We start from the raw sequence: 23,224 nt of genomic DNA on the forward strand, positions 1-23,224 counted from the left end.
TGGTTAGGAAGTGAGTCAACAAGGCTGTGCAGGTACGTCGCATCCGGGTTAAGCCAATCGCTGATGATCTGATTGCGTAATCCCATCAAATCCAGGGGACGCTGATGTCGGCGTTTTACCCCCTGCTCCAACATGTCCCACAGATTTACAATGGGGTTCAAGTCAGGTGATTTTTAAGGCCAATAGAGATATGATTGTGGGGTGGGGGGGGGGTCATAAAACCAGCCACACATTCTTCCAGGTCGATGAACTTTGCTGCTGGTGTCTTTATGTGCCTGTGTGAGCAGTAGCCTCTTGCGAGGTGACCGTATCCAAAATGCTCGTTGCATGCAGTTGCCGTCGCAATGTTATCTTGCTAACAGGTTGGGATGGACCTTCATTCACTGCCTGCATCAATTCCTGTCGGCTCTGGAAGCGATTTTCAATCACAAGCCGTGAAACGCGTCTGCCTCCCCTCAGTGAGGATCTTTACCCGACCACAATTCTGACGTCGTGTTACGTGGCCACGTGTGTTACACCACTGCTTGCAGACACGTTGAACAATCAGCCGCCAAACAACAACAAATCCAGCAACTTCACACAGCGTATGGTCATAGTCACAGTCAAACACAAATGTCCCTTTTTGCCACTCTTTCACGTCCTTACACTTTCCTATGTTTATGTACAATGCCCACTTGAAACATAAATGTCTCACTGATAGCTACTGCCTTATAATCACCTTGAGCCAGTGCGCGCTAAGTTGAGAAAGTGACTCAATCACTGCTCCATCTATAAAAGATTAACGATTCATGTGTGCGTGCGCATTGGAGTCACTAATTTTTTTTCCGCGAGCTTATGTTCACGCAAAATGTACACTACTGTCCATTAAAATTGTTACACCAAGAAGAAATGCAGATGATAAACGGGTATTCATTGGACAAATATATTATACTAGAACTGACATGTGATTACATTTTCACGCAACTTGGGTGCATAGCTCCTGAGAAATCAGTACCCAGAACAACCACCTCTGGCCGTAATAACGGCCTTGATACGCCTGGGCATTGAGTCAAACAGAGCTTGGATGGCGTGTACAGGTACAGCTGCCGATACAGCTTCAACACGATACCACAGTTCATCAAGAGTAGTGACTGGTGTATTGTGACGAGCCAGTTGCTCGGCCACCATTGACCAGACGTTTTCAATTGGTGAGAGATCTGGAGAATGTGCTGACCAGGGCAGCAGTCGAACATTTTCTGTATCCAGAAAGGCCCGTACAAGACCTGCAACATGCGGTCTTGCATTATCCTGCTGAAATGCAGGGTTTCGCAGGGATCGAATGAAGGGTAGAGCCACGGGTCGTAACACATCCGAAATGTAACGTCCACTGCTCAAAGTGCCATCAATACGAACAAAAGGTGACCGAGACGTGTAACCAATGGCACCCCGTACCATCACGCCGGGTGATACGCCAGTATGGCGATGAAGAATACACGCTTCCAATGTGCGTTCACCACGATGTCGCCAAACACGGATGCGACCATCATGATGCTGTAAACAGAACCTGGATTCATCCGAAAAAATGACATTTTGCCGTTCGTGCACCCAGGTTCGTCGTCGAGTATACAATCGCAGGCGCTCCTGTCTGTGATGCAGCGTCAAGGGTAACCGCAGCCATGGTCTCTGAGCTGATAGTTCATGATGCTGCAAACGTCGTCGGACTGTTCGCGCAGATGGTTGTTGTCTTGCGAACGTCCCCATCTGTTGACTCGGGGATCGAGACGTGGCTGCACGATCCGTTACAGCCATGCGGATAAGATGCCTGTTATCTCGACTGCTAGTGATACGAGGCCGTTGGGATCCAGCACGGCGTTCCGTATTACCCTCTTGAACCCACCGATTCCATATTCTGTTAACAGTCATTGGATCTCGACCAACGCGAGCAGCAATGTCGCGATACGATAAACCGCAATCGCGATAGGCTACAATCCGACCTTGATCAAAGTCGAAAACGTGATGGTACGCATTTCTCCTCCTTACACGAGGCATCACAACAACGTTTCACCAGGCAACGCCGGTCAACTGCTGTTTGTGTATGAGAAATCGGTTGGAAACTTTCCTCATGTCAGCACGTTGTAGGTGTCGCCACCGGCGCCAACCTTGTGTGAATGCTCTGAAAAGCTAATCATTTGCATATCACATCATCTTCTTCCTATCGGTTAAATTTCGAATTTGTATCACGTCTTCTTCGTGGTGTAGCAATTTTAATGGCCAGTAGTGTATTTGGTGAATACAGCAGTTTCCTTGAAATGGACGTTACCCAATTCCTTCCTTATCGTTATGCTACCCGAGCTTGTGCGCCTTTTCTAACGACGTAATCGTTGACGGACATTAAACCGTAAGCTTTCTTCCTTGCTCCAGAGTGCGCATTGGAGCGTGGTGGTCACCACTGCGCTGCAGATTTGGTCCGTAATGTAGTCTAATCTAAAGCAGGTCTCGTTCAGAGACACAAACTGTTGCCAGCCTGTGCCCCATTGCCAGTCTTCGTGCGTTCATTGTAGCCTGAGTGTGGATGGTCCAAGGCCACAGCAAAGGAAAGTTCCCTCACAGTTGTACACGTAACAGTCGCTAGTAGACGATGCTATACCTGTAGCTAAACTCTCGATTAGGAAACTTCGGCAGCAGTTGCAGATCTATATATACGGAAAGTTTTAATTATATAAAGCCTATTTGGTGATTTAGCTTGTGCATCAGGAGTGATACTTGTATGTCTCAGGAGCAAGACTCGGGTCTGGATTTACTGCTTCTCTTGAGCAGTCACCTTACTATTAGGGGGTACAAACACACTTCCTGGCCCTACCCAGATTCTCAGTCCGACTCGATGATCTTCCGTATAACACGAAATTTCCTGTTCATATCTTAGGCGCAAGACCTTAGGAAAATTTTCTAACCAAAACGACCAGTTTTACCAAAATATAGATATACGATCCACCTATAGTGAGTATGCAGTCTGCGGTACGGTAATAGGAACTTAGTTTTTAAACAGGATCCTTTCCATGAAATTAAGTGAGTTTTGTCCTTGAGCTTTTCCCAGTCGCAGAGATGAAATATCGTGGGTATGGCTGATATCCTCTCTCTATACAAATATTTATTTTACATTGTGACAAATACTTTCCTTGCATCACACACCTATTCGTAAAATTATGTGAAGCCTTAAAGAAAGTCAGAAATCTACTCCATGAAATGCTGCTATTACACCGCCTCTCTGGACATATTACACGGAAAGTTGTGCCATTAATGGAATATAAAATTGTTCATAACTGACTAAATATGTTTGATTATGTTTAAGAGTGATCGTTGTGTTTCTCGTCTCTCTTCGCCGTGTGCCGTTACAAAGGCAACATCAGTTCGCATTCCAAAGCCTCTCGAATCGATCCGCTGGACGTCAACGCTTCTTTCACAATCCATTAAGTTACTTCATTCAACAACGTCCACTGCGTAAACGAACTGTGGCAAGCAATGCAAACCGATAGTGCCGAAAGAAAACAATCATCTATACCGGTTCCTCTTTAATACACTGTTCGAGCTGATCCAACGATAAAAGTCGTACCTCGTACTCTCCTCCACAAGCCGCAGCTACTTCAGAGTGAAAGCGAATTAGAGAAAGAATACTTCACAAGTTAATTTTATAGTCCTGTGAGGTTGCTGGTTGCCCATAAACCTGTTATTAAATGCTGTTTAGGAACTTATGAAGATACTCTATGTTTCCACTGAACCATAATTTCAGTCTACTTTGAATGACAGATGCAGAAGTCACAGTGCTGATCACAATACGCAACTTACTTTGCAGTTGCATCGCCATAACCTCTAGTGTCAATAAATCGCTGACATGTTTTGATCTCTGCGCACCACGATACTCAGTCCAGTTATGCAATGTCTCGTAACGAAATATATGACATCTATCAACACTGTTATGTTTCGCAGTTAGTTACTTCTAAGTACCTTGTTCAGCAACAAGCTGAATGCTGTGTTTAGACACATACAGGTGAATATTAAGGCAATGATCACGTCACATTTTTCTTTCATTCAAAAACATACGATGGCATTCTGAAAAGTAATGCCACCGAGTTTTTTATGTGAAAACTCTTAAAGATTTTTAAATATAACAAACGTTATTAACATTCTACATCTTTATTTTTCATGTCTACACATTTATTTCTCAACATAGTTACGTTGGCGACGAACACATCTCTCCCATCGAGAGACCAGTTTGTTGATACCGTCACTGTAGAATGCTTGACTTTGTTAACGGAGCCACAATTTCAGCTCTGCTTGCACCGCTTCATCACTATCAAAGTGAAGTTCTTGAAAGTGTCGTTTAAGTTTTGGAAACAGATGAAAATCATGTGGGACCAAGTTCGGGCTGTATGGAGGATGATGCCTGACAGTGAAGCCGGGGCGTCAGATTGTTGCAGATGTCGCAGCGCTCGTGTGTGATCTGGCATTGTCATGCTGAAGGAGAGGGTGCTCCATGTGTGGACGAATTCGAAACTCGATTATACACTACTGGCCATTAAAATTACTACACCAAGAAGAAATGCAGATGATAAACGGGTATTCATTGGACAAATATATTATACTAGAACTGTAGGGTTTCGCAGGGATCGAATGATGGGTACAGCCACGGCTCGTAACACATCTGAAAGGTAACGTCCACTGTTCAAAGTGCCGTCAATGCAAACAAGAGGTGACCGAGACGTGTAACCAATGGCACCCCATACCATCACACCGTGTGATACGCCAGTATGGCGATGACGAATACACGCTTCCAATGTGCGTTCACCGCGATGTCACCAAACACGGATGCGACCATCATGATGCTGTAAACAGAACTTGGATTCATCCGAAAAAATGACATTTTGCCGTTCGTGCACCCAGGTTCGTCGTCGAGTACACAATCGCAGGCGCTCCTGTCTGTGATGCAGCGTCAAGGGTAACCGCAGCCATGGTCTCCGAGCTGATAGTCCATGATGCTGCAAACGTCGTCGAACTGTTCGTGCAGATGGTTGTTGTCTCGCAAACGTCCCCATCTGTTGACTCAGGGATCGAGACGTGGCTGCACGATCCGTTACAGCCATGCGGATAAGATGCCTGTTATCTCGACTGCTAGTGATACGAGGCCGTTGTGATCCAGCACGGCGTTCCGTATTACCCTCCTGAACCCACCGATTCCATATTCTGCTAACAGTCATTGGATCTCGACCAACGCGAGCAGCAATGTCGCGATACGATAAACCGCAATCGCGATAGGCTACAATCCGACCTCGATCAAAGTCGGAAACATGATGGTACGCATTACTCCTCCTTACACGAGGCATCACAACAACGTTTCACCAGGCAACGCCGGTCAACTGCTGTTTGTGTATGAGAAATCGGTCGGAAACTTTGCTCATGTCAGCACGTTGTAGGTGTCGCCACCGACGCCAACCTTGTGTGAATGCTCTAAAGAGTTAATCATTTTCGTATCACATCATCTTCTTCCTGTCGATTAAATTTCGCGTCTGTAGCACGTCATATTCGTGGTGTAGCAATTTTAATGGCCGCTAGTGTAGTAAGCTTTTCCTGAAGCACCGTTATAGTTACGTTACACACTGCCTTGCCACGCTACAATCCGGAACTCTCTAACGCCAGAGGGCTGCAAATATGTACACATGAATAATTAAGATGCAGAATGTTAATAACGTTTGTTTTGTTTCAAAAGCTTGAAGAGATTGCACATAAAAAAATTCGGAGGCATTACTTCTGAGCAAGTCCTCGTATATTCTGTAAAGGAATTTAAATTTAGAGAGACAATAGACGATAAGCCTGGACATGGTGATAGATGCTGTCTGTCTGCATTAATGTTCGACAGCTATGCAATCACTCAACGAAATGGTGCAACTGTAAAATGCTGGACTTGTCTTCGTGAGAAGATCGTTTCCGATCTTGTGTCTCCGAGGCTTGTATGAAGGGAGGAGTAAGGGAACAGTTCCTTCAGCAAGGCTAGGCTTTGACAATTCTGGAGATTTTTCGGCCAAGTTGGCCATTCAGCTATCACAAGCTAGGACAAACTGGAAATTAACACAGAAACTGAGGTACAACTTCAAACAGCGAAGGTCGCTATTGTACAGTATTATGATGACCGGTTTCAGCAAACTACATTGCCATCATCAGATCTGTAAAGCATAGATCAATATCTTCCGCTCTCCATTTCACTGAATCTTAAGCAATTGCGTCTTATACCGTATCATATCACAGAACGCTATTTCATGAACATGAGAACAACAGTATATCGGCAACCCAAGCATAAAATAACTATTACATAAAACAAGATGCATATTGCTCTGATCAGACAAGCTCGTGTTCGTACATTAATAAAATGAAGATCGATGATGGCAACGTAGTTTTCTGACGACGGTCGTCACAATAAAGGCTGTACAATAGCGATCTTGTCTGTATGAAATTGTGCCTCAGTTTCTGCATTCATTTAGATCGCCCCTGAGCTTGACAATGTCAAGCATATATGGAGAATAACATCCTTCCAATACTGTCCTACACATATGCGCACTCACTTACAGTGGAAAAGACTTCGTTCACGACGGAACACTAAATGCAGAACAAAATTAAGACGGCACTGAAGCTCCAAACGTAAAGAAGTCTGAGACAAGGTAATGTGCGTGTATGTACGGGATAAACACTGAAGAGGCAGAACTACTGCCCATTGCAAGACTGTAGGACGCCTGGTGGCGTTGGGTGCACGTGACACGTTAGGAAAAAAATATATATAAGTGGAGCAGAGACGAACGGGGAATCATTCTAGCGACGATATGGGCCGCAAATGGGGGAACCCACTGCATAAAAGACTTTGACAAGGGCATCTTGTTATGGTCCGTCGCCTGGGACGAGCATCTCGGCTGTTCACGTGCTGCTGTCGTGAACATCTATGGATAGTATACTTACATGGATATGGTGTCTGTTCTTTCGGACATGTCCGAAAGAACAGACACCGGTGATGACCTGGAGCTGTCTAGAACGAAATTAGAATTATATTAATACCTTCAGTTGCTGACGGTCGTTGATACAATCAATGGGGACAGGTGAAAATGTGTGCCCCAACCGGGACTCGAACCCGGGAACTCCTGCTTACATGACAGACGCTCTATCCATCTGAGCCGCCGACGGCACAGAGGATAGTGCGACTGCAGGGACTATTTCGAGCACGCCTCCCGCGAGACCCACATTCTCACCTTGTATGTCCACACACTACGTTCGCAGTGTCCCACCCAAACACACTCATTACTCGTGGAAAAAATTCTTACCAAGACCCGTTAGAGTTCGAGAAATATGTGTGCATCCGCACAGAAGAAGAAGGTCATGGCCGGTATTGCAAGAACTATATACTTATATGGATATGGTGTCTGTTCTTTCTGACTAGGGGTAGTCGAGATTGTACTTTGGATCAATCGAAATGAGTTGCCTGGTCGGATGAATCATGATTCGTGTTAGACCAGGTCGATGGTCGCATCCAGATACACCATAATACAGGCGAACGGCTATTCGAAATTTGAAATTTGCAGCCCGCCTCGATGGGGGCAGTATTATGATATGGGGGAGGAGGGGGGTCATTCAGCTGGGCTTCTATGGGACATGTGGTAGTAATTGAAGGCTCCATGACGGCTGTGGACTACGTGAACATCATTGCGGACAACCCGCTTTGCTTCATGCTTAATGGAATCCCCGGCCGCGATGGTATCTTCTAGCAGGATAACAGTCCTTGCCACAAGGCCAAAATGGTGCTATACTGGTTTGAGGAGCATGGTAGTGAACTCAAGCGGATGTCTTGTCCGTCACATTCGTCTGATCTTAACCCGATGGAGCACACGCTATCGGACACCAGCTCCGCACCCACACACCACCGGCCCGTAATTTAAGGGAACTGTGTGACCTGTGCATAGCCATCTGGTGTCGGATTCATCCGGAAACCTACCAAGGACTTTTCGAGTACATTGCACGCAGAACTGTTTCTGTATTACGTTCCAGGATGGACCAATACGCTATTAAGCAGGTGGCCAGAATGTTTTGCCTCATCAGTGTAGCTTTGGTACATCAATTTTATCCGTTTGGATTTTTTTGAACACCACGAATATAGATAAATTTGGTCAAAGGAAACAACAGCAGTCATTATTTTCTGTCTTTGAAAGCATTTATTCAAAGTCTGAAGCGTATTAGGCAATTGTTTCATATGGCATGTCAGGCGGTTCTTGCATCTGTATTTCCTATTAGTTAGTGCCGTATATATACACCCACTGATTTTGTATGGCAAAGTGGTGCTTTCATCCTACGGTCGTGTTAACATTTTCGATCTGGGTTGTCATATAGTCCAGTCTGCAGGATTTGGAAGTTAGCCGAATATGATTTGGATTATTCTGAGCGAGTTACCGATTTCGGAATCTAATAATCCTGTATATATCAAAGCCGTCTTTAAGGCGTCTTGTCACGGTCCGCGCGGCTTCCTCCGTCGGAGGTTCGAGTCCTCCCTCGGGCATGGGTGTTTGTGTCGTCCTTAGCATAAGTTAGTGTAAGTTAGATTAAGTAGTGTGTAAGCTTAGGGACCGATGACCTCAGCAGTTTGGTCCCATAAGACCTTACCACAAATTTCCAAATTTGTACACGTCAAGACTAAATTACTGCATTCTGAAATAAGTCTTTAGCAGAAGGCAAAGTAATGCTAATCGTCTGTATTGCTGGCTTAGCTCATGCATTAGAGTGTCGTTTCAAATGGCCTCACAAGGCTATGCTGTACGAACGACTTTCTACGCCGTTATAAGGTAAGAATGGAGATAGGGATCTAACATCAAAACATCGTAGAGATCTTTAGATTCGGGACGCAAGTTGGGACTGGAGAATGGTCGAGAAGGAATCGGCTGTGACCTACACTATCTGATCAAAAATATCCGAACGCCTATTAGTGGATATTAATATAGGGTGTGTCCATTCTTCGCCTTTATGACGGGGTGAATTCTGCTGGGGATACTTTCAATGAGGTGTCTCAAGGTATGGAGGAGCGGCAGCCCATTCTTCCTCAACAGGAGAAACCAGAGAATGTAGTCATTTTGGAGACTGTGGTCTGGAGCGTAGTCGACGCTCTAATTTATTACAAAGATATCCCACTGGCCTTAGGTCGGGACTCTGGGCAGGCCAGTTCATTTCAGGAATGTTATTAACCACAGACCATTGTCTCACAGACGCTGCTTTATGACAGAGTGCATTGCTGTGCTGATACAGTCACAGTCTCCGAACTAAACCTCTACTTTACGCAGTACACAATGCTGTAAAATGTGTTTACACCCTTTTTAAAAAGTACAATACGCGGACAACACCCTAGCCACGCAAACTACCTTCATACCGTAACACCACCTCCTTCCTACTACACTGCTGGTACTATACATGATGGCAGGAACCGTTCCCCACGCATTTGTCAAACCCAAACCCTTCCATCGTATCACCACAGAGAATAGCGTGATTCATCACTCCATATCACTCGTTTCGACCCACCCATTGTCCAGTGGCATAGATATTTACACCATCTCAAGCTTCGCTTAGGACTGGCTACAGAAATGTGTGTTTTATGAGGAGCTGTTCGGCCACTGTATCCCACTCTTTTTAACTCGCTAAGCACAATCGTGCTAGTTGGAGTGTTAGTAACACTGTGGAACTCGAGAGCGGTTGCTTCCATCTACTTTATGCGACTTCTTACAACCACCCTCCGGAATGCTCGATGGCCCCTGGCCGGCAGCACTTGTCTTGGTTTAGGTGTGGTTGTTCCTTCGCGTTTCCAGTCCACAATCACATCACCTTGGGCAGCTTGAGAGGGGCTGGAATAATCCTGACAGATTTGTTACTTAGGTAAGATCCACGTTCGAAGTGACTGAGCTCTCATGACCGCCCCGTTCTGCTGTTACTGATTCTCAACTGAGAACACAATACCCCACGCTTCCTTTTATACAGGCGGATCCACCTCTAGTGACCTCTGGCGGTCATTTCCGCATTACATAAGGGTATCCGGAAAATTTTGATCAGGTAGTGTATTCATTGAAACCATCCTGTGGTCCTATTGAAGTGATTAAGGGGAACCACAGAAAACCGCCTTATGTCTCAACCATAGCTCCACGTCACTCACCCACAATCCAACATGAACCTCAGCAGAATACAGAAAGAGTAATTAAAGTTTTAGATCATTGGTCTATATTTATGAGACACGTGATAGTTGAGGGATTCACTGCCCATTCCCGAAATCAGTTAGACACTGTGAACTGAGAGAAAAGAAGTACGAATGACAGTGTTCCAGTGTGTCGAAATCGGTGTCACGTTTCACTACCCCATTGCGGTGAAGAGCTTGAAAGTGGTTGCAGCGCCAATCCTGGACAGACAAGACGCAACGACCCCGAGATTTGCGAGCCTTCCGGCGTACTGCATGACCCAAACGGCGGGAGAAAGCCCAGGGCGCCACGCCCGTTGTCACACGCCGCTCGGGCTGGCTCTACAGCTGGCGAGGCCAACGACAGCGTCAGGTGCCGTTTTCCGTCGAGACAGTTTGCCTCTCGCCCTTCTGATACGATTGTGAAACTCGTGAGCACTGCTGTGTGTGTGTGTGTGTGTGTGTGTGTGTGTGTGTGTGTGTGTGTGTGTGTGTGTGTGCGCGTGCTCGTCTGTCTTTAGCGATTCTCAGCACTCAAATTTGAGATTATTAGTGACACTGTTAAAACACTCTGAGACGAATGTGGTTAGACACTAATTTATATCTAAATACGTGAGGAAATATTAATAAGAATATTTCTTATTGCTTCTGAAAACCTTAAAACAGCAGAACGAATAATATGTGAAATTGTTTATTAACATAGTATGTCGTTGACATTAGCCGAGGCCGATGATGTCTGTTATCGCGCCGACGCAAGACAGGGATCTCGCCTGTTCTTTTCTGTGATAGTTAAATTTTCAGCACTGTCCGTGTAGAGGTGGAAAATTGCTTCATTCAGTAAGTGTGAAAGCGCCACGGATATGCTAAGCCAGCTACAGTGGCAGAAGCTGCAAGAGAGGCGATCGGTCAAGTTCCGAAAGTATACGTTCTCAGAAGAGTCAACCAATATCTTGCTTCATCCTACGCATATCTCGGGAAAAAAGCATGAAGATTAGGTAAGAGAAATGCGAGCTCACACGGAGGCTTACCAGCAATCGTTCTTCCCGCGAACCATTCGCAACTGGAACAGGAAAAATGAGGTAGAGACAGTGGTACTCAAAGTACGCTCCGCCACCCACCGTAAGTGGCTTGCGGAGTATAGATTTAGATGTAGATTGCTGTGTTCAGTGGAGCACGATACGAAATTCAAAACACTACGTCTATAGCTACAGTTGAGCGTATACCGTAGATCTGATGAGTACAGGTAGTAATATCATTTGCTCAAATAAATATTTCTGCAGATTCAAGCTATGTTCTGGACTCACACTCGGGAACTTTACCTTTCGCGGGCAACTGCTCTACCGTCTGTCACCTAAGCACGACTCACGACTCGTCGTCACAGCTTTACTTCGGCCAGTGCCTCATCTACTAGCATCTAAACTTCACGGAAGTTTCCTGCAAAACTTGCAGGACTAGCAGTCCTGGAAGAAAGGATGTTACGGAGACATGGCTTAACCACAGCCTGGGGAATGTTTCCAGATCGAGTTTTTCACTCTGCAGCAGAGCGTGCGCTGATATGAACCTCTGTGGCAGATTAAAACTTTAGGGCGGACCGAGAGTCGAACTCGGAACCTTTGCCTTTCGCGGGCAACTGCTCAACCGACTGATCTACCCAAGCATGAAGGAAGGAGATGAGGTACTGGCGGAACTAAAGCTGTGAGGATGGGTAGTGAGTCGTCCTTGGGGAGCTCAGTCGGTGGAACACTTTCCCGCGATGCGCTAAGGTCCCGTGTTCGAGCCTCGGTCTGGCACATAGTTTTAATCTGTCAGGCCGGCCGCGGTGGTCTAGCGGTTCTAGACGCTCAGTCCGGAACCGCGCGGCTGCTCCGGTCGCAGGTTCGAATCCTGCCTCGAGCATGGATGTGTGTGATGTCCTTAGGTTAGTTAGGTTTAAGTAGTTCTAAGTTCTAGGGGACTGATGACCACAGATGTTAAGTCCCATAGCGCTCAGAGCCATTTGAACCATTTTTTTAATCTGTCAGGAAGTTTCATATCAGCTCACAGTCCACAGCAGACTGAAAAACTTGTTCTAATCAAATTAAGCGTTGCAGCGTCTCTGTATCTGTGGGCTTAGATTCAACGCGTGCATGGACTGAAAAAATAAGTCTTATGAAACTAAAAACAGCTGTACTGTGAAATAAAAACAAATAATTTACCAAAAGATGCACATATTTTCACATCTATGAAATCAAATTCTGCTGCTAGGTAAGACTCCTTGTTACCCTACATCTGGCATTGTAACATGTTTGGGTCCTCCTTGGTGTGTTGTCGACAAGATGGCCCGAGACGTTGCTGTTCAACTCTGTCCCACTTTTCGACATCGTCCATTTTTCCAGTGTGCGAGGAGGGTTCCTGCGAAGATTCACTGCCAATTTAAATTGATCCAAGAATGCTCAGTAGGCTTTATGTTGCTAGATGCCGCAGCCCTTTCGATTCGGTTCATTCCTGTCTCCTGGAGGAAAGTATTCACGAGGTGGGCGCGGCATGCTCGTGCACGACGAATTCATAGCTGGGCTGGACAACAGGTTGGAGTAATAGTGAGCTTCCTGGTGTTCAGCCGACTTGTTGATTCCATTGTTTGCACAATATTTCGGCGACCGACCCAGGCGTTTTCTTCAGGTGCTGCGAGCTTTCCTATAATGTGTACTATCTGCATGGACTCCAACCAGACAGTGAGCTACTGTTGGTCTCACGCCATTGTTTGTAGCGTCTGCTGCGCCCTTTGATACTCTTTTGTTTTATAGAGCACTCACTGGTACTCCGTGAGTATCTTGTCCAGACACTTCACAGCCGTCAAATTATAATCGACACCCTAAACATGACTGAACTACGTTTTTAGTTAAGCCATGGGAGTGGATGGCTGAGACGTGCATTGGTACCTGTGCGTTTACATATTCTTCTACGATGATCATCACACTTATCGATGAAGAGAACCCGACACCATTGATTCAGAGTGCATTCCAGGTGCTCCCTCACCAACTGTTGTGCTTAATCTATATCACTAAACGGCTAACCCGGTTCACGATTCATGGGACCAGTTGAAGGTTGCCTATCCGACGGTTTCCAATGACAACAAAAAGTAGACTTTCAGGATGTAATTATTGACCGCACTAAAAATTTAACTGCTGTCATAATCCATTCATTAAGAGACAAAAAATGGCTCTGAGCACTATGGGACTTAACAGCTATGGTCATCAGTCCCCTAGAACTTAGAACTACTTAAACCTAACTAACCTAAGGACAGCACACAACACGCAGTCATCACGAGGCAGAGAAAATCCCTGACCCCGCCGGGAATCGAACCCGGGAACCCGCGCGCGGGAAGCGAAAACGCTACCGCACGACCACGAGCTGCGGGCATTAAGCGACATAACCTTACGTTAAACGAAGGACAGAGTAAGACAGTTATAGTTAGAAACTGTGTACGTGTCTTGAAGCAGCATAACTCACGGTGCACAAATTACACAGACTATATTCATGCAGTGTTTGAACTGAGAACACTTGGTGACTTCCAACAAACTTTACAGATAATTTCAAACCTTTACAAAACTTTTTATTGTTGACACTCCCCTCGCCCCCCCCCCCTCCCTCCCGCCACAAAATAGTGGAACGAAAAAAAATTTATCGCTTACTAAATTTTTTTTCTGTTCATGTAGTAAAATTTCAACATCAGATGTGACGTTTTAATTTGGTACTTCTTTACTACCATCTCTATTCGGAATAAATTTTACAGACAGTGTCCTCATATACCACCGAAAGTACCTGCAAAATCATATCATTGTACGACACCTAATTAAGGACGTATGATGTCATAAACACTGAGATGCGTGAAAAACTAGGTTTCATGACACGGAGCGCCTGTTACCCAGACTGTAGTCATCCAGTGTTTGATAATGAGAGCACTTAGCGACTTCCAACAAACTTTAAGCATCATCTAGCACCTTTTATAAACATTTTCTCGTTTATGTCGGATATTTTATGTGTTTCGGCACTTCTGCGTGCTCGCGGAGGCCCTACACGATATTAGGCAAGTGTGCAAGTTTCTTTGCTCTTGAATGTATGAAGACCTTTCATGAAGAAAAAAATCAGAAATGTCGAAAACTTGAACTATGAAATACTGAAATTAAGTAATGAAAATTAAAACAGCAGTACAAAAAGCGTGATCTACAAAGAACTTCATTCCGTCTTTCGTAATTTAACCACGCCACTCGATGGTATCCTTTCGAACTTCAGGACACATGTCAGCTGCAACGACCCGGCTCCGTCTCCTCCTTAAACATACTTCTGATTTTACGTTTGTTCTTTTTCTCATACTTGTACGTTACGATAGTTTCATTACATCGTATTTACCCATAAGCAACAAGAACAACCGATAATACGGGAAACACGTCTGTTCCATCATCCTCTTTTTTTAATTTATTTTTTGTCCCTTAACATTATTTAATATTAGAAACTGTTATTATATCCACAGAAAAAAGAAATACGATCTTTTGGCAGTGGCTTAAGGAATTGATGTAATGGTAAAGGCACGGTACGAAAGTTGTGGGTTTAAAACAGTTTCTGACTGTGCCAATTCAGGTTTCCTGTAATTTTCCTACATCGCTTCAAGTGAATGCTGTGATGGATCATTCAAGGCCACGACTGACTTCCTTTCCTTATCTTTGTCAAGCTTAGAAAGTGCTCCGTCGGTACACCATCACTAATGACTTCGGTGTAGCTGAAACGTAGCCTTCAGCTTCCTTTCTCATTTCTCTCCTTAGGGTTCGAAACTACTTTTTCGTGCCATCAACTGCGACGGAAAGATTCTTCATTGCGTGTATCACAGCCATAAATTTATTAAGTAAATATGGAAATTTTCCACTGAGGCTGTTAGATATTTCAACTTTTTCTTCATTTCATATCTAGTTTCGCCTTTTTAAGCCTTTATCCTGTGTTTAGCTAGAAAATAGTGTCGTACGTATGAATATGGCAGCGTATACACATTACGTGCTTCCGTTCGTTTAGGCGTACAATTTACAGAGTTAACTGTACTTTATGTTTTGCCGATTAAATCTGTACACCAAACCAAACGGAAGCACGTAATGTAAGTACTCTGCCATTGTTATACTACGGCACATTTTTCTACCTAAATCCTGGATAATGGCTTAAAAAGCCGAAACTAGTTTTGACGCAAAGAAATAGTTAAAATAAATAACAGCCTAAGTCGAAAATGTCACATTCTTTTAATTAAATAGAAATTATATGGGTACTTTCAAAATGACTTTGTCGACGAAGTTTTGAACGACAGGACTTGTGAAATATCCTCACTTATAAACAAATATATACGTAAAAAATTATTAGTTATAATAATAAATATTGCTACATTTTATTTCTTAATGCGCAACGCCAGAATTAGTGCTACTTAGCGGTATATTAAGTGCCGTGAGTCAACAACATTTCGGTATTCGGCAATGTATTCACGCTGAGACGAGGGTGGAGAGGGGTTGAAGAAATGTGTATTGCGAGAGGTTGCTGAAGGGACTGCACTAGCAATTAACAGTAGCAGACGTCTGCCGAAGCGGCTCGCACGAGAGTTGCTTTAGGCGTGGCTAGCCTCGATTGCACACAAAAAAGGATGGAAAAAACCGGACTACTTAGCCTTGGCCCGAGACAAATTACTAACCGGTGTGTGGCGAGGTAGTCGGACGTTTTGTAATCGCACTCAGTTATAGCTTCGTCAAGGTCTCCATTTTATTTTTATTTTTGCCCATCGCCACTTTTTGTGCTGTCCGTTACTGGATCGCAGCCCGTCCGTATCCGCACACGGCGTCATCCTTAATATGCCAAGGCGGGCAGCGAAAAGCCTTCCGACGTCTAGACGCTGCTCTTCCTTTTGCCTGGTCGTCGATGAACGCTGACCGGTTGCCTTGCAGAATGCAAGGCAACCGGTTGCAATTCTGTTGCCATTACTTGGTATGCAGTCTGGCTGAGTGCACCGGGTGGCGCTGAGGTGTTACGCATCAAAGAACTCTTGCAGAATGTCAAATGCCATTGCAACAGTGTCTTTGTCGTTTTTTATGCCTCTGCAGACTAATCTGTCTGATCAACAATGGAGCTAAATGCAAAGTAACCAGCCATTAATTTTGTTCTCGAGTTATTCTGTTCGTCGAAATTAATTTGCTTCGTAAAAATTATGTCTGTTCCATGATTAAAACGTTGTTGCTCCAAACAACATTTCTTTTGGCGGTTTTTGTGATGCTCTCACTTATTTCATCCATGTTTTAAGTTCATTTATATGTTTTAGGGATCACAGGACACGATTGCAAAACTAGCAGGGGGAGGGGTGGGGGAGGAGGAGGGAGGGATAGGCTGGGAAGGGGAGGGGAGGGGTAGGAGTTAAATCAAAGCACGCATCAATACGAAGAAAGAAGAAAGTTTATCAATCGCAGCCTCACTGAAGAAACTATATAGGTATTCGCATGGTTGCTTCCAGTGAGCTACCGAGTGGGGCAGACAGGGCTGTAAAGAGTCTAGAAATACAAGCAAGAGTAAACAGGAGGAGGAACAAGAGGAAGCTGGAGAAGGAGTTTGCAATGGATGAAGATAATCCATCCTATGGACCTGGAATGCACTAAAAAGTTAATCCAATCTTTGTCGCTCGATTCCCAAAACTTTTATTTTCTCATACTAATTACATGTTTTCTAAGGATCTTCCAAACATATTTGTTTCAAACTTTCAGTAAATGTTACACAGTACCTTCTGCATAATTTAACACAGCCTTTTTCCAAAAAACTGTATATTTTTGAATATATAAATAAAAATTTGCAAAAATATGTTGTGAATTTCCATTACAATTGAAAAAAAATCATCTTTAATAACTGAACTAAATTTTTGTAAAATGCCTGTGTTAAGTTGTAGCCCATATTCCAATAAATAATCTGTAAAAAGTTCAACTTCCTACCTCAAATACTTTGTGAGGAAAGATGTAATTTATAAGCGTTATTTTAACATTGCAAGTATAGGGCGTTACGGAGCCCCTTAAGGCAAATGTCGGGATGGTTCCTTCGGAAGAGCACGGCCGCTTCCCTTCTCCATTCTTCCTTTATACGAGCTTGTGCTCAGTCTCTAATGACCTCGTTGTCGACAGGATGTTAAACGCTAATCTCCTCTCCTGCTCCTTCTCGAGTCAACTATGGGAATCCTAAGTCAAGATGGGCGGACGGGAATTTGAACCTCGCACCTACCAAATATTAGTTAAGTTTCCCAAACACTATTCGCAAAGGTGTGCTATGAGCTCGGTGAATGAATCGTACGTCATGTCTTTTAGGAGTCAGGATTCCGTTGCAAATTACACAGTCTTCTAATTTTCAGTCCTCAAATAGAGCCCTCAGGCCTTCTCTTACAGTTAGCACACTGGACTCGCATTCGGGAGGACGACGGTTCAATCCCGCGTCCGGCCATCCTGATTTAGGTTTTCCGTGATTTCCCCAAATCGCTCCAGGCAAATGCCGGGATGGTTCCTTTGAAAGGGCACGGCCGACTTCCTTTCCCATCCTTCCCTAATCCGATGAGACCGATGACTTCGCTATTTGGTCTCTTCCCCCCAAACAACCAAACCCTTCTCTTACAGCCGGCCTGTATGGCCGAGCGGTTCTAGGCGCTTCAGTCTGGAACCGCGCAACCGCTACGGTCGCAGGTTCGAATCCTGCCTCGGGCATGGATCTGTGTAATGTCGTTAGGTTGGTTAGGCTTCAGTAGTTCTAAGTTCTAGGGGACTGATGGCCTCAGATGTTAAGTCATATAGTGCTCAGAGCCATTTGAACCATTTGAACCTTCTCTTACATTTAGAGTTTCTCTTTACAGCTGAAGACTGCTGCGTCATAGGAAATGAGCTAAACACAATAACAATAATACTATCAATAATTCGACTAGTTTTATATCTCACCCAGTAAATCATGAGAGAACTCACAGTTCAACACCGACTGAAAACCTACGGTTTATGTTGTCATTTATCACGTATAAAATTTTTTAGTGCTGGAGAATGACATGTAAAGAATTTGCCAATTCCGGATACCAATGAGTGGTTCAGCTGGATCAGTTCAAATGTTAGTTCTGACACCTTAACCTCGAAACCGTATAATTAACGTTCGTTCTTACACTAGGTGCGTTGTCGACAGTATGGAGCAGCTGCTTCAATGAATGAACAAAACAGGGCCTTCATTGTTGACAAATATCGAAAGCAGAAGCAGATAATAGATACGTACTTTCGATTAACTTCTCGTCCGCTCCGCATCAATCAACGCTATTCGCTGTGGTTTGTATCAACTGCTGATAACAGTAATTGCTTTTTTCCGTGAATAGTGCTAAATGAATCTCCATGGAACGATGGTTTACATGCTGGAGTCACATTCGGAAGTGCCAGTTTCAAATCCATGCTCGACCTCCCTGAATTAGGTTTCTCTGGGTTCGCTAAATTATTTCAGGCGATGCCAGAATTGCTTCATTAGTAACACCACGGCCAGTGTATTTTACATCCTTTACCAACTGAGCTAGTGCGTCGTTTCTAACGAGCTCGTTGTTAACGCAACAGAAACCTGCAATTTTCCTTTATTCTTCCAAACGATTGCTCAAGCGGTGAATCAGACGGTTCTGCACAAAATTTTTCGGAACACTAATTCATCAATAATAACACATGCGATGAAAATCAATAATACATGTGACGAAAATATATGCGATGAAATTTTTTTTTCAGTTCAGAGCGATGAAGTTTACCATACTTTCAGGTTAACTGCAGGGGATCTTGGGATCTGTATGGGGCAGCACTATAGCAGAAGAACAGCTGTTTATCAGGCTCACGCTGGAAAATTCTTCACAGTCCTCCATTCGTTTCGTAATCCAATTCATATGAGAAAAAGGAAAACGAATTAACTTCAACGATAAATGATTATGAAAGGAGTTCAGAAAAAATATAGCAGCCTTCGAAAATTCTATGGAAAAGTAGCGAAAGCGATTCAAATACGAGCACGTAGAGATTACGTATCTGTCCTCTCCAAGAAGCATTCGAAGCCGAGGAAGACGGCAGACAAACGCAGGTGGCACCAAGGTTTAAAAGCTAATTCAAGCAGCACAGGCGTTTCTCGAAAGGATTTGCGAGGATAATACAAGTGATATACAGATACAAGGAAAATGCCGTCCAACACGGAAAAGTTTTCCCAAAACTCCGACGGACTGTCCCTAGAACAGATTCAGAGAATCAGTACTACTTATAAAGAATTCATAACACAAATGTCACGCAGATAAGAAAGAGAACAGTGGTACGAACGAATACATTTATTTTTCTTACACTCGATTCTTGTAAGGTAAAACATGGAAAGCGAAGAACTGAGTAACCATGAAGCTACTCTAACGGGTCTCATAGCGGCTTGAACGATAATAATGCAGTTGCAGAATTGAAAACTGATTCAGAATAACCACGTAACCAACACAAATGTACAGCTGTTCCATTCCTCATTCAAGTATATTTGCAACTCATTTTATTCTGTGATCATTTTGAAAAAACAATATCACGGCAATCTTTGGCTTATATATATCTCGCAGTTACCTTTTTTGAAGATAAATGCAACGATGGACAGCTCTTCTCAAAATATGTATATTCGTATAAGACGCATCCCCGAGCGATCATTCGTCACACTAAACTGAAAAAACGTTTCTTAACTGCAGTTACGAATCACTACTAATTCTAATGAGTTGATGAAATTCTGACTTCGGTCACATGATATGAAGTCTTTGACAAAACTCTTAAAAATGAATTCTTGTTAACGTTATAGTTTGGATCGACTGAAAATTGTCTCTTTATGTCTTTTCGTGGTTAACGGAACAGTCACTAGTCACTGAGAAATAAATCGTGAGTAGTACTCGTCCATAGAACAGTGCAACATACACTATCTTTCCGAATCAGGTGAGGGGTCTACCGCTAGACCTCCAATTATCTGGAGCGTGTGTTGCAATCATTACGCAAAGTATAGCAGTGCAATGCAGGAGGACATTACACAAGTGTTTCAGTGTTAAATGACTCAATTTCAAAAGTCGCAAACATACTCCGAAGTAATGAAACCCTACTTCTGACCCAAATTTCCCAGCTCTTGTCGGACTGAATGAAAACAGTAGTCTGTACAAAGTTTCAATTCAGCGTGCGATTCCATGCGGAGAGAAGCTTTCAAAGGAATGCGCTGGAGCTCTGACGCTGTAAACTAAAGTTCGGTTCTCCGTAGTTTTAATGTTGTCATGTAGTCTTACGTATGAAGCAAAAACCGGTCTTTATCGAAGTAAGTTACTACATCCCGTAAGACAGAGTACTTCTCGGACTACCGTGATGATTGGAGCGCTTGTTTATTAGGAAATGGTACCCCCCGATGCTCAAAATGTGACTGTAAGAACACATAGAGAAATGTAACACGCTGGACGCCTTATAGATAAATTGTCTTACACTTTGGAAGGTTGTCTTTACCATTAATGTTTAACTATGCAGTATCGTTAAAAACAGAAGACACTGATGGTTCTCGTAAAGTGGTATGTGGTGCGTTATGGAATGCAGCAGTGGGTTGAATTTCCTAATCGCCTATTCGAAGCTTCCTCGTGTGAACTGCCAAGACTTAATATGTATTACTAAGAGTGCATGAGTAAGTCAGAAAAATCCTGCAGTCTTCATTATTGTATGTAACGTTAGTAGACAGAGTACATATAAACTGTTCACTTTATGTGAATACGACGGAATTCACCAAAACTACTCTTAGCTTCTCGAGCATAGGCCTCACCCTTAATTATTATTATTCTCTGCAGTCCTTGCACCAAAATAATCTGCAGATTTTTCTTTATAGAATTCTCTCGATGAAATATGCCCATTATTTACGAATACGTACTTATACAAGCAAAGAAAACACTTTCAGATGAGCATAATTATATATAATCTTTTAACGGGAGGGTCATTTAATATTTATATTACTACATACCGAGAACGTTTCACGAAAGTTTCGTATGATCTCACTCTAAAACAACGACAGTTGTCTCAAAGTAATTGATTGTTCTTAAATTTACAACTGAGCAATATTTCTATCCCAAGAACGTGTCACACACACACACACACACACACACACATATATATATATATATATATATATATATATATATATATATATATATATATATATATATATATGTGTGAATACGACTGAATTCACCAAAACTACTCTTAGCTTCTCGAGCATAGGTCTCACCCTTATATATATATATGCCACTTTCTTGGGATAGAAATATTGCTCAGTTGTATATATATGAAAACTGTGAAAGTGCAAGCAATATTATAACATTACTCTAAGTCACTAATTAGTGTCAAGCACTGTTGGTACGCAAAGGTGAAGTCTCCATCCATAGATACCGGTGAACCTCGACTGACCACTAGTGAAAAGTAATAATCTATCAGAACAAAATATTTCACAAATGACGCGGCTAAGTAACGTCTTCTTGCAGAAACGACGCACATCACTGTTGCAGAAGCCAGAATGGTGGCGGTGACGGGTACTTACAGGGAGCGCGAGGGCGGCCATGGTAGCTGTCTGCACACTGTGAGCGCCGCCGCTGGAGCCAATGTATATATAGGCGCGGCCCGCCTGGACAGCCTGACCCGGATTGCGGCGTTTGCACCTGGAGCCCAAGCTCAGCCTGATAACGTATTGCAGCTAGCCGTTTTTTCAGCTCTGTCTGCGCGGGCGGGCTAGGTCTCGGCGAGGCGAGGCTGATGGCTCCGCAGAATCGCACCACCAGCTGGTCTGCCCTCCCAGCACAGAGTGCGTCTTCCTCCCACGCTTCGCATCCAATAGAAGACCCTCCCCTACCTAACTAGTCGACTACTGCTTCTTCCATTCGTGATCCCGTCGCCTTCCAGCTACAGTACTTTTGCTGGTGGATTTTTCAGCTGGATATTTCGTCCACAAAGGATGGTATTATGACGGCTGCGACTGTTGATGAGTTTAAGTAAAACAATTACCGGCATCACTCAGTTGTTTATTTTTTCACAATGCGTATCGACGTTTCTCACCCTCATCTCCAGGTGGATGACTGTTGATGACTGTTTTGTTACATTCCTTGTGTTAGTGTAGGCCGCAGGCGCCTTTTCCCAGCAGCAGAACAGGTTAGGTTTCATGTTTTGCTGGTGACAAAATCGGTCTTTCAAAAAATAGGCTGTTAAAGTTAAATAAAAAACATGAATTTGTAAGAGTAAAATATTCTTTAAGGAAAATAGATTGAAAAGATGCTGCATACTGCTATTTGTTGCCGGCCAGTGTGGCCGTGCGGTTCTAGGCGCTTCAGTCTGGAACCGTGCGACCGCTACGGTCGCAGGTTCGAACCCTGCCTCGGGCAAGGATGTGTGTGGTGTCCTTAGGTTAGTTAGGTTTAAGTAGTTCTAAGTTCTAGGGGACTGATCACCTCAGATGTTAAGTCCCATAGTGCTCAGAGCCATTTGAACCATTTTTTGCTACCTGTTGAATGCGCCCTTCACTGTAAACTATGTTTACACTGTCACTTCACACAAAGGTGTTACACATATCAGATATCGTTCCTTTCAGTAATCTTTGCGCTCTATGTAAACATAGCGTATCTCTGACATGTGTAACATCTTTGTGTGGAGTGATAGTGTAAATCCACCTTCTTTTAACTTTAACGGTGCCATTTCTGAAAAAACAATTTTATCACCAACAAAAGACGAAACATAACCAGCTTTGCAACTAGTCTGCTACTGGCAAAAGACGCCAGTGCTCCACATAACAGGAATGTAGCAATAGAATTCTCCACCTGAAGATGATTGTGCGAACCATCGAAACACATAGTGAGAAAATAAACAAGTGAGTGACGCAGTAAATTGTTTTATTTATATTTTTTTCGCTACCAATTCCCAAATTACCTGAGTCGATTCAAACGTCAAATCGAGTTGA

At 43.7% G+C, this 23,224-nt stretch overlaps 1 protein-coding gene across 1 annotated transcript in view; it reads right to left on the reverse strand.

The window, feature by feature from the left end:
* The window catches only part of LOC124556453 (flocculation protein FLO11-like), a 43,641-nt gene extending 21,707 nt beyond the window's left edge, over nucleotides 1-21,934 (reverse strand). Inside the window, exon 1 of the mRNA XM_047130404.1 lies at nucleotides 21,818-21,934. Coding sequence (XP_046986360.1) covers nucleotides 21,818-21,838 — 21 coding nt within the window. The 5' untranslated portion in view covers nucleotides 21,839-21,934. The remainder of the gene's footprint in view (nucleotides 1-21,817) is intronic.
* Between the last annotated feature and the right edge of the window lie 1,290 nt (nucleotides 21,935-23,224).

This window comes from Schistocerca americana, chromosome X, assembly GCF_021461395.2.
Source record: "Schistocerca americana isolate TAMUIC-IGC-003095 chromosome X, iqSchAmer2.1, whole genome shotgun sequence".
NCBI classification, from domain to species: Eukaryota; Metazoa; Arthropoda; class Insecta; order Orthoptera; family Acrididae; genus Schistocerca; species Schistocerca americana.